General features: G+C 37.6%; 1 protein-coding gene across 5 annotated transcripts in view; it reads right to left on the reverse strand.

Annotated features, from left to right (window-relative positions):
- The window catches only part of Nup98 (nucleoporin 98), a 115322-nt gene that overhangs the window by 66715 nt on the left and 35286 nt on the right, over positions 1-13321 (reverse strand). For 3 of the 5 annotated variants that reach the window (XM_023702081.1, XM_012517114.2, XM_004641956.2), the window contains exons 9-10: positions 7973-8110; positions 3699-3837 (exon numbers count right to left, since the gene is read on the reverse strand). In XM_023702081.1, coding sequence (XP_023557849.1) covers positions 3699-3837; positions 7973-8110 — 277 coding nt within the window. The remainder of the gene's footprint in view (positions 1-3698; positions 3838-7972; positions 8111-13321) is intronic. The other 2 variants (XM_004641957.3, XM_023702080.1) reach the window with 2 other exon arrangements.

Genomic DNA, 13321 nt, shown 5'->3' on the forward strand with positions numbered 1-13321 from the left:
TTTCTTGGTATATAGATCTTGCTATATCCTGGTCTTAACCATCCAGTAGAAAAGTATAAAAATGAGGTATATAAAGTAAATCCATATTAATACGATGAGCTGTAAAAGGCTCTAGTCAATAACTTCTGAGGATAACCCACTAATATTATAGACTGCTAGATAGTATCAGATGTTTAGTTGAATTTAAACACTTATAGTATTTAGGTGCCAATAGAATATTCACCTCTGACAGGACAAAAATAAATAAATAAATAAAATTTTTTTAAAAAGGAAATGGGAAGAAGCAGTCAATGCTCTAATTAGCTTCGTCTCCTTTTTTTCAATTGTTAGTACTTTTTCTTAATTTCTTATACATTGCTCCAGTTTTTTCTTCTTCCAATTTTTTGTGTATATATCTGATAATATGAATAGCTGGTTGTACGACAATACCATGTTTTACAACAAATACTGTGAAATTCATATTACTTTGTTAAGTAAAATTCTGTATGAGTTGTCAAAAATAAATAAAAAAAAAATAAAATTACAGGCTAACAATTATTTCTCAAAATTCTGACACCTCTAAAAATTATTTGGAACTATTTATCTGAAGATTTATACAAATAAGATGCTATTACAGTATTTCAGGAGCATAGTTTTTTTTGGGGGGGGTGCTAACTGGGGATTAAACTCGGGCCCTTGCACTTGCCAGGGAAGCACTTATTCCATTGAGCCATCTCCCCGGCCCCTCAGTAGCACAGTTTTGGATAAAATTTCTGTTGTATTTTGAAATTATACCTTTGTTCTTTTTACTTTTTTGTGTTTTCTAAAAACATAGTTGATTTAATTAGGAAAATAAGGATAAGATGTTCCACAGCTTAGTGGTAGCAATAGTTTTAACAATATGATAAAACTAGAGGTTTTCTTACAATCACAAAGAACCTAGTGAATTAGATGCTAGAAAGATAATAACATATGCCATGTATTTCTTGTGGGAAAAATTTAAAAAATGATATTCTATAAAAAAGTTCTGACACCTATCAACAATTTTTCACATTTCATAACATTTCACCCTTGAACTATTAACTCAATACAGTATAATGTCCAACATTAAAAGAAAATGAATGTGCATGAGCTTTGAGACTATTCCCTTTAAAAGGCTCAAAATACCCAATGCAGATGTTTCACATTACTCAGAAGGAAAAGAAACTAATTCCCTCAAACTTTCCCTAAAAATCGTGTCAACAAATACACACTAGTGAACTTAAAGGTTCTTTCTCAGAAAAAAGTTACCTATAAAAAAATCTCTTTAGCAGGTTCTGTTTTAAAAAGATGGATCTGGTACGAGTAGTGCGTGGCTGACAGGCAAGCAACCTAAAGGAACACTCAAGGACTCAGCTACTTAAGCACAAGAAAACCTACAAATTTCTAGAGTTGAGTGTTTTCTTCCCATTATCAGAGCTGATGGAGTTAAACATAACTTTCACTGTGACTTGTGATTCAGAGAAACATCTTGTAGTTACACCCTTTATTAAACAAAGATATCTCCACTGAATTGCTGTTAATTTTTTGTTTGTTGTCCAGATGTACTCACCAGCTATATGTCAACAAAACAAAGCTGCGTGTGGTGGCCAATGCCTGTAATCCCAGCTTTTGGGAGACTGAGGCAGGAGGATTGTTGCAGGTTTGAGACTAGCCGGGGCTACAAAGTAAGTTCAAGGCCAGCCTTGGGCTGGAGAGATAACTCAGCTGTCCTGCCTGGCAAGTGCAAGGATCTGGAGTTTGATCCCCCAACCACTAAAACTCGGTGTGGTCATGCACACCTGTAATCCCAGAGCTGAGGAAGGCCGTGCACTATTAATCCCAGCACTCAGGAGGATGAGGCAGGAGGAGGGTGTCATGAATTTGAGGCCAGCCTCAGCTACACAGTGACCCTCAAGACCAGCCTAAACTACAAAATGAGACCCTGCCTCAAAAGAAAAGAAAAAAGGAGAAAATGTAGTTAAAAGATAGGTTTTTTCTTTTTGAATTAATATTTAATTATTAATTACCAGAAAGAATCTTAAAGCCTCAGAAGAACAGAAACCAAGATACTGATGAACTACCTCCAACCCACAGGAGGGAAATAAGTCCCAACTTACACTGTTTAATACCACACATTTCCTCCGATTCTGTCAAGTTTGACTCTTTCAAAACAATTTTACAAATTAAAATTAAAGATTAATCCAAATCTACCAAGCAAGTTAGTGGGACAAGTCATTTAAAGCTAGCTCTTACCTTTCAGTTTCAAAACAGTAAATACATGAATATATTCGCAGAACAAAAATCTACCAATCAGAAATATGCAAAAATGGAATAGGATCAAGTATCTTTAACACATACATCCTATTTTATGATGTACATTCTATATGAGCACCATTAAGACATATTTAATCTCAAATATGAAGTGCTCTACAAATAAAGCTTTTAACACATATTTCCAAAATGGAAAGAAAGTTGGTTAAAAAAAAAAAAATTACAGATGACAGTCATTTCTATTATGGTTCACAAAATGGCTACAGAACATACAGACAGTATATGTATTAAATTTCCATATGATTAACTGGGTTTGGTAGTATAGACCTATAGTCCCAGCTACTCAGGAGGAAATACTGCCTGAGCCCACGAGTTCAAGGCCAACCTGGACAATATAGCAAGACACTGTCTCAGGAAAAAGATAAAAAAGAAAGAAAGAAAAAAAAAAACCTACAAAAGGTTTTAGGGAAAGAAGTATAACGATTATTCAAAGAAATAAAAATAAAATTGAAATTAGAGACTGAAACACCTCTACAAACTTTAAAAAACTTTCAGGCCGGCCAAATAGCTCAACGGATTAAAGCGACTACTGCGCAGGGGCCGGGGGTTCAATCGCTGGCCTGCCGTGCCCTACCCCCCAGGCATGCTGAGACAGCAATTGAGACTGGGCATGGTGACATGCCTGTGATCCCAGCTCTTGGGAAGCTGTAAACAGGTGAATCACTACAAGTCTGATCTAGCAAGCAGTAAGACCCTGAACATGCTGTAGACCTTTCCCTAAAATACAAAAAATAAATAAATATAAATATTAATAAATAAATAGTATGCTATTTCCATCAAATTGATTTCAATTTTTCCACAAAATTTTTGAAGAGAAGTTCAGGGGGTTTTGTTCTTTAAGAATTGTTCAATCTTTCTATATTTTCTGAATGTTTTACAAAGAACATAAATTTTAAAATACAAATTCTTAACCTACTAGGCAACTACTTAATAACCTCCCAAATCAGAAAGGTTTTAAGAGCCTGCCTAGCAAGCACAAGGTCCTGAGTTCAATCCTTGGTACCAAAAACCAAAAACAAAACAGAAAGGTTTCTACCTTCCAAAACAATCATCAATATACTGCATTTCCATCTTTGAAACCTGGCCTAGCAGAATGTGTTACTTCAATCAAATGTGCTTCTCTTATGGTTCCTCAGCTACTGATGAGGGAAATTTAAAAAATAAAAATTAAATAAGCTAATTTACATCTCTATTAAATATCTCAAGTCTTTTCCATGACATTTAAAAACTTTTTCCTCTGGTTGCTCATATCAAGCCACAGCTTACCTGAGAATTTTTAAATATTTTCAATCATATGAATCAGGAGGAGGATGTGTGGTATAGTCAGTGTAACTTTTAAGAGAGTCAAACCTGCTTTTTATATGTACCAAAATTGGAAGTGTTTGTATTGGTTCCTAAAGTCAGGGTTGGTTTGTTACCAAAGAGCCCGCCACTGGTTGTACCAAATGAAGGAGCACTGGTTGTGCTGGTTCCAAACGTAGTAAGCTTGTTATTGCCAAACAGGGTCTGAAAAGAACAAAACACAGGGAAGTTGAAATAATATAAAGATAAATACCAAACAGTAAATAAAAGTTATTGTGGGTACAATGAATAGAGAAAAAGATGGAAAGATGAAGAAAAGATGTCACAATTTTTAAATTTCTTTTTTTTTGCAGAACCGGGGATTGAACTCAGGTCCTTGTCCTTGCCAAGCAAGTGCTTATTCTACTGAGCCATCTCCCCGGCCCCAAGATGTCACAATTTTTATTAAAAAAAAGTTAAATGATTAAAGGATAGCAAAAAAAAACAAATGAACAAAAAAAAAAAAAGACTCAGTAAGATTCTAAACAAGAAAATGCTCCTATCCTGAGATGTTATTGTTAAAACCTAAGGGCTGGGGATATAGCTTAGTGGCACAGCGCCTGCCTGGCAAGCACAAGGCCCAGAGTTCAATTCTGGGTACATAACCCCCAAAACCAAGCAAACAAAAGACCAAACCAATAAAAAATTCAACAAACTTAAGATTATTCAGTAAGACAGAGATGATTAATTTTTTTTGCCTGTTAAAAGAAATGTGTCAGGGCCGGCCAAATAGCTCAGCAGATTAAAGCATCTGCCTAGAGGCAGGGGCCAGGTTCAATCCCCAGCCTGCCATGACAGCCCCACCCTTGGAGTACGAAGAGACTGTAATTGAGACTGGGTGTGGTGGTTCAGACCTATAATCCCAGCACTTGGGAGGCTGTAAAACAGGAGAATCAGTAAAAGTCTTATCTACGCAGTGAGACCCTGTACATCCTGTCCTAAATACAAAAAAAAAAAAAAAAGGAAAAAAGAAATGTGTCACATATTTAAATGGCCTAGACAATCAATTAACATGCTGCAACATAATGAATCTTGGAAACATGCTGGCCAGGCATAACACACAAGCCTGTAATCTCATCATTCTGGCAGGATCACAAGTTTGAGCCCATCCTGGGAAACTAAATGACTTAACAAAATCCCATCTTAAAATACAAATTCAAACAGAGCTGGGATAGGGGCCAGGGAGATGGCTCAGTAGAATAGGTGCTTCCCTGGCAAGCGCAAGGGCCTGCGTTCAATCCCCGGTTCCCAAAAAAAAAAAAAAAAAAAAGAAAAAAAGAAAAACAAAAAGAGGAAAAAAAAATGCTGGGAATGTAGTTCAGTGTAAACATCACTGGATGCAACCAAAAACAGAAAAATATTCACAATATCAAATCCACAGAGATATAAATTAAGCCTGAGGTTGCTGTAGGAAAACTGGGAATGACTGCTATTGAGTATATAGGCTTGTGCTTTTGACAAGATAAATATGTTCTAAAACTGAATGTAGGGGGCTGGGGAGATGGCTCAGTAAAATAAGCACTTGCCTAGCAAGTGCAAGGGCCTGAGTTCAACCCATGGTTCCGGGGGGGGAAAAAAATGTAATAATAGGTGCAAACAGTAAACATACATATATACATATGCATATATATATGCATATGCCTGGAGTGGTGGTGCATACTTAGCACTTGGGAGGCCAAAGCAAGATTATGCGTTCCATGGCAGCCTGCGCTCATAGTGAGTTCAAGGTCAGTCTGAACTATATACCCTGTCTCAAAAAACCAAAATCAATGGCTGGGGAGATAGCTTGGCAGTCTAAGTGCCTGCCTGGCAAGTGCAAGGTCCCTTTTTCCTCTGTACCACATGCCATGCCTGCCCCAAAACTGGGCGTGGTGGCACATACCTATAATCTCAGGGCTGTGGAGGCTGAGACAGGAGGATCATAAGAGTCTGAAATGTGTAATGAGACTGAAGTATCTAAAACTAAAATAAAAAACAAAACAACAACAAAAAAACCCCACTCCAAACCAAAGCAAACAAAAAAGCAAAACTCAACAGTATATTTTAAAGAGATGAAGTTAATAGTATGTAAATTACATATCAGTAAAGCTTCTATTAAAGTTATTAGAGGGGCTGGTGAGATGGCTCAGTGGTCTAAAGCACCTACTTACAACAAACTCAGCAAAGCAAAGGGACCACGGTTCAATCCCCCAGCACCACATGCCAGCCAGGGCTGCCCCCTGGTGGGCTAAGCTGGCCACACACACACACATACACTAAATAAATAAAATTTAAAAAATAAAAAAAATAAAAAAAAATAAAGTTATTAGAGTTTTTTTTTTGGGGGGGGGGTCCTTCAAGACAAGGTCTCCCTCTGCAGTTTAGGCTAGCCTTAAGCTCACTTTGTAGCCTAGGCTCGTCTGGAACTTGCAATGATCCTCTTGTTTCAATTTCCCAAGTGCTGGGATTACAGGTGTGCACCACCACACCTAGCTCATATGAGCTTTCAGAAACACTACACAATTTACTAAATTTCTTAGAATAATATGCTCAAATGACATTAATAAAAAGCATTTCAACCTCCATGAAAACAAGATCATACTTTCGGATATTTCTTTTCTTTTTTTTTTTTTTTTTTTGTATTTTAGGGAAGGGTTTACAGGATGTTCAGGGTCTCATTACTAAATCAGACTCTAGTGATCCACCTGTTTACAGCTTCCCAAGAGCTGGGATTACAGGCACACACCACCACACCCAATCTCAGCTGCTGTCCCATTGAGCCCCGGGTCGGGGCTGGCAAGGCAGGACTGGGGATCGAACCCTGGCCCCTGTGCCTGCTTGCAGGCACTTTAATCCACTGAGCTTTCATTTAAATACCCATAACAGCTGAAAGTTTAAAGCTTCTCATGAATAATCTTCTCATGAATAGTAATAGACTGTTCCATAGCACTTCTCATAAAACGACTATTTTAATGGTAACATAGTTCAGCATCATTTTCAGATAAAGTGCATTCTTAATTAATAGTTTTTACCTTAATGATTTAACAAGGAAAATAATTAAAACCCTTGCTACACAAGAACCATGAGAACTCTCAAAATTCTACTTTTTTTTTTTTTTTGGAGACAGGGTCTCGCTAGGCAATTTGGGCCAGCCTTGTGCTCACTTTGTAGTCCCAAGGCCAGTAACTCAGAGATCTTCCTGTTTCAACCTCCTTAGTACTGGGATTACAGAGGTGCACCATCATGTCCAGTTCCCTTGCAATTTGATCAATATGAAAAACATTTAAGGCAGAGGTAGGTAAGAGGCTTATAAGTTTGGGCTCAACCTTGGCAATTTAGCCAGACCCTGTCTCAGCATTTTTAAAAATTGATTTTCAAATGCCATACCAATTGATTACCCAAAACATTGACGAGAGGTAAAAATTATCTAACTTAAAGAACATTTAAAATATCTCAAGTCTTAGAAATTCAAAAAACTAAATTTCATAATGAATACATAAAAGCTTCATGACGCACACAATAAAAACATAAAATGCTATGTAGCATTTTAAAAATAAATTATTTAAGACCAACTGTGGTGGTGTATGCCTATAATCCTGACACTCAGGGAAGCTGAGGCAGAAGGATAACAAGTTTGAGTTCATTCCAGGCAATTTACCAACTTACAGACCCTATCTCAAAAACAAAACAAAACCAAAGGGCTGAGAATACTGCTCACTATAAAGGTGCTGGGTTCAATCCCCAGTATGAATCAATCCAACAATAATTTTAAAATTTAAAAAAAAAAAACCTTAGAAGTAGAGGTTATATTGTGCTACAGAAGTAAACTGCAAAATCAGATGTGGTGGCACCTGCCTGTACTCCTAGCACTTGGGAACCTGAAACAAGATTATATATATTTTTTTTTAGTTCAAGGTCAACCTTGGCTACATAGTAAGTCCAAAGGCCAATCTGAACCAATTGTAAGCAGTCACTGAGACAAAGACAAACAGAATTTACAAGTGAAAATAAAATGCCTGGGTCATGTGTGGTGGTACATGTTTGTAATCCTAAAACTTAAGAGACTAAGGCAGCAGGATCATTATGTACTATGAATTCAAGGCCAGTCTGGGCTACACAGTTTGTCTCAAAAGAAAAAAGAAAAAATATAAATGAAATTAATTCATAACTTCATTTTCTATCTTTGATTTGCTCTTAATGTGAAATCAAACAATATATCTTTATTTTTTTCAAACAATATACCTTAAAAATACTTGGAAGACAATGATATTTGTCTTATAAACTCCTTTAGCAGATTTCTTAATATCTTGTAAACACCTACCGAACCAACTGCACCAAACCCAGTACTGGGCTGCCCAAAGAGACCTGTTCCTGTTCCAAAAGCTGTCCCAGTGCTGGTGTTTGTGGCTGTCCCAAAAAGACTTCCAGGCTGTGAGGTTTGAGTAACTCCAAATAAGCCCTGCAAGAGATAATTCAGATTAAAAGATATCCCTTAATTCCCTTAAAGAGTCTAAGATTAATAAAAATAGTAATAGGGCTAGAGAAATTGCTTGGTGGTCTAAGCGCCTGCCAGCCAAGTACAAACACCAGGGTTCAATCCCCAGTACTGTATGCCATGCCGGACATGTTGCCCTGAAACCGGGCATGGGTGGGGGCACAGGTCTGTAATCCAGCACTGGGGAGGCTGAGGCAGGAGGATCAGTAAGTCCAAGCTGTGTAGCAAGATCCTGAATCCAATAAATAAATATATTTTTTTTAAAGTTACAACTTTAAGGGGGCCTGCCGGTTAGCTCAGTTAAGTGCCTGCTTATGTAAACACAGTCAGGCACAGGATACCACGGTTAGATCCCCAGCTCCACAGGCCTTACCAGACCCGCCCTTAAGGCAGCCTGCCAGTCAAAAAAACAACAACAACAACAACAAAAACCCACCCAAAATCCTAAAAATTACAACTTTTTAAAGCTTATGTGACATAGCTTATGCTAACATGGAAAATTTCCAAATTCTGAAAGGCAATGAGTATAGCATCTCAGAGATACAGCAGGGGAAGGGAGCAGTGGACATGGAAGATGCAATAACGGACAATAGGTGCTGAAGGCTCAATTGTCTGAGCAAGAGAGACTGGCCAAGAGTTATCTTAGAAAGGGCCACGCTCAGAACTCAAGAGCAGGCTCCATCTAGTGGTGCCAGATACAGACCAATGCGTCTGGGCTCAGTAAGGTCTGGGTTCAGTAAGAAGATGCAGGCTTGATGAGATTATCCATCACCCAACCAAAAAAAGCTATTGCTGGCTTACTGGGACAAATCAACATGAATTAGGACTCTGTCTCCACAGGTTATCTACCAGTGACAGCAGAGAAAAACCTAGAAGTGGACTTTTTCTTCCTCTCTTGTTTCTTTTCTGTTGTGATGGTGGTTTGGTTTTCTCAGTTATTGTTTGCTCTTGTTTTTATATGAGTATGAACATGGTGTCTAGCCTCTCTGTGATGGTTTTGTTCTTTTTATCCCTTCCCTCTCTCTTTCCCTCTAGTCTTCTAAATTTCCCAAAATTAGCATAATCTCCCTTTGTCCTCCAGCTTTACTTCTAATCTCTTCTACTTATTTATTCCAGTTTCCAAAATTAGCAAAATTACCCTTTGCCCTTACAGCCTTACTTTTTTTTGGGGGGTGGGGGGGGTGAAGGGATCAAGTTTGGGATCTTGTTCTTGCCAGACAGGCACTGAGCTGACTTGTTCAGCTTTAATTTTAATCTCTTCTACCTCTGTTTTTTTTCCCTAACCCCTTTTAAATTTTATCCCTTAATAGTAAAATTGATATATTAAGAATCTATACACTACTTATAATTTTCTGATTGGTTGCAGACTTTGTATACAAATCTAGTTTATACAGTTAGAAGGTGCTGTTATTGCTGATGGTACCACTTTAGCCAAAAGCGACAAACTTGCTATAAATAGCTATTCTTTCTGGTATTCCAAGGCAGACGACTGAGGGTGACACACTTCTGTATATGTAAAATTATTTTTCTTTACCAAAGAAGTTTTCTACCATTATTACTGGGAAGTTTTTTTCTTTTTTTAAATATCATTTGTGCTGTCTCCTGCATTTTCATGGACCCCAAACAACTTTAAATTCTTCTTTGCTTCATTTAGCACCTGCTGGACTGATTTTTCATCATCCCTTGCTATTTTTAAGGTAGAAATTAATGCACTAGAGATGAGGAAAACAATAAAAAGGATGAATTTGAAGAGTTGGTTCTTTGAAAGATTAAATAAAAGTTGACAAACCTTTACTTACTCCTACCAAAAAAGAGAAAAAAGACTCAAATCCAAGCAATTAGAAATGAAAAGGGTAAAATCACAATAAACCCTGTGGTAATCTACTTACTCTGAAAACCTTTTTTTTTTTTTTTTAATTTTAGGGAAAGGTCTACAGGGTGTTCAGGGTCTCACTGCTAAATTGGACTCGTAGTGATCCCCCCATTTACAGTCTCCCAAGAGCTGGGATTACAGGTGTGTGCCACCATACCCAGTCTCAATTGCTGTCTCAGTGTGCCCCGGGGGTGGGGCCAGAAAGGCAGGCTAGAATCAAACACCAGCCCCTTCACCTGCTTGCAAGCACTTTAATCCACTGGGCTATTTGGCTGGCCCTTGAAAACCTGTATTTTAATAAAATGTAGAACTGGACAGATTCCTAGATACATATGAAGTACCAAGGCTGACTCAAGATGTAAAAAACCTAAATAAACCAATATGAATCAATGAAATTGAAGATATAATTAAAAACTTACTAACAAAAAAAAGATAATCCCCTGATGGATTTACTACTAAATTGTAGAAGAAATTTAGAGAAGACCTAACACCACTACTTCTCACTCTTTAAAGATTGAAAGGGAGGCAATACTCCCAAATTCATTCCTAGAGTCAAGTATTACCCCAATACCAAAACCTGTAAGGACCCAACTAACAGAACTTACAGGTCAATTTCACTAATGAACATAGATGCAAAAATCTGTAATATAAGGCACTGGTAAAAAAAAAATGCAGCAAATTATCAAGAAGATTATACTGCAATGTGTTAATTATTGAAACTGTCCTACCAATTTGATGTGAAACTGTCTCATTGCTATTTATCAATAAAATTATGGAAAAAAATTTTTTAAAAAAGATTATACACCACAACCAAGTGATGGGTCAACATACATAAATCAATAAATGTAACATATCATATTAACAGAGTCAAGGACAAAGAATCATATGATCAGGGCCAGGAATATAGCTCAGTGGCAGAAGCACCTGTCTGGCAAGCAGAAAGTACTGAGTTTAATCCCTGATACTAAAATAAATATCAGGAGCCAGGGAGATGGCTCAGTGAAATAAGCGCTTCCCTGGCAAGCGCAAGGGCCTGAGTTCAATCCCCGGCTCCGCCATAAATAAACAAATAAATAAATAAATAAATAAATAATAATTACCAATAATAATCATATGATCATCTCAACAGATGTACAAAAACCATCTGACAAAGCCTAGTACCCATTCATGATTTAAAAAAAAAAAAAACCTACATAAAAAATCAGAATAGATGGTCTGTACCTAACTATGATAAAAATCCACCTATGACAAATTAACAACCAACATGATACTACATAGACAAAAACTGAAAGCCTTCACTCTAAAATCAGGAACAAGACATGAATATCCACTGTTATTCTAACACAGTCCTGAAAACATTAGCCAAAGCAATTAGACAAGACAAACAATAACAAGAAGAAAGGAAGAAGTTAAATTATCCTTATTTACTGATAACATGATACTTGACATAGAAGACCCCAAAAACTCCACCAAAAGACATCTAGCTTTGATAGCCAAATTCAGTAGTATAACTGGATACAAAGTCAACACTCAAAAATCAAAAGCCTGAGCAAGCAGGGAACAGAGCTCAGTGTCGTAAGTGCCTGTCTGACAAGTACAAGGTCCCAAGTACTCCCCCGCAACAAACTCAAATCAATAGCCTTCCTGTATAGGAATAACAAACTCACTTAAATTGGAAATTAGGGAAACAACATCTTTCACAATAGCATCCAAAACAAATGAAATACCCAGGAATCAATCTAATAAAGAAAGTAAAAGACCTCTAAAATGAAAACTAGAATACTCTAAAAAAGAGTGAAGAAGATTTAATAAAATGGAAAGAGCCCTTGGTCTTGAATAGGAAGAACCAATATAGTGAAAATGGCCCTATTCCAAAATTGATAAGAGTTAATGTACTTTTTTTTTTAAGTACAGGGTCTACAGGGTCTCACTACACAGATCGGACTCGTAGTGATCCTCCTGTTTTCAGCCTCTCAAGTACTGGGATTGCAGGTGTACGCCACCATGCCCAGTCTCAATTTATGTAATTCTGATCAAAATTCCAACAACACATCTTATAGAATTAGAGATAACAATTCCAGAATTAATGTGGTACCAGAAAAGACCTAGAATAGCAAAGACAATTATGGGTAACAAAGGCAAGGCAGGGGCATCACAATCCCTGACTTGAAATTGTATTATAAACCTAATGTGATATACACAGCATGGTACTGCCCAACCTCCCCCCCTCAAAAAAAAGAGCAAGCATATGAGACAGACAGACAGAGACCCAAAGATCAGTGGAACCAATTACATTAGAAGATGCAGAAAAATCCAGGTATACTCAGTCACTTTATCGTTGTCAAAGGGGCAAAACAGTCACTGGAAGAAAGCTAGCCTGTTTAATAAATGCTGCTGGAAAAACTGGCTCTGCATATGCCAAAGATTAAAATTGGGCCTCGCTCTTTCACCATTCACTAAAGTAAGTTCAAAATGGATCAAATATCTAAATATTAAAACAGAAACATTAAATCTGCTAGAAAGCAACATAGGTAAAACTCTTGAAGACACTGGTGTAGGCAAAGACTTTATGAATAAATCTCTGATTGCAAAGGAAGTATCACAGAAAATAATTTGGATCTCATCTTAATGTATTTGATAAAGGGTTTCACTAACCAGCTTGGACTTGTAGTGACTGTCCTGTTTTCCTCACTACATCCTCCTGTAGTGAACCTCCTCAGCACTGGGATTATAGGCATACACTACCATGTCTGGTCTCCACAGGCGGCTCAGTATATGTGGGGGCAGGGGCAGCAGGTGTCTGGTCCCTGCGCTTGCCTAAGCAGGTGCTTAGTCCACTCTGAGCTATCTCACCAGCCGTTTAAAAAGCTTTTAAAAAGCACAGCAAGAGAAAACACCAGTGAATTCAGGAGACAACCCACAATGTAGGAAAAAAAGTTTGCTACTTGCTCGCAAAGGATTACTATTGAGAACATACAAAAAATTAAAAAATATCACACCTCCCAAATTTAAATTTAAAGACACAATCCAAAAATGGGAGGCCAGGGAGATGGCTCAGTAAAATTTGCCTTGCAAGCCCAAGGGCTTGAGTTTGATCCTTGGTTTTACAAAAACAAAAAGAACAAAACAAAACAAAAGGGAATCTGCAGATGAGGGGGCTGAGATCCCCAGGCCTACCTTGCCCTGGCCCCTGGCCCCCTGGCCCGCCGGCCCCGGGCACGCTGAGACTTTGATTGAGACTGGGCGTGGTGGCTATAATCCCAGCACTTGGGAATCTGTAAAAAGGAGGATCAATACAAGTC

Source organism: Octodon degus, unplaced genomic scaffold (assembly GCF_000260255.1).
Source record: "Octodon degus isolate 3935 unplaced genomic scaffold, OctDeg1.0 scaffold00146, whole genome shotgun sequence".
Lineage (NCBI taxonomy): Eukaryota > Metazoa > Chordata > Mammalia > Rodentia > Octodontidae > Octodon > Octodon degus.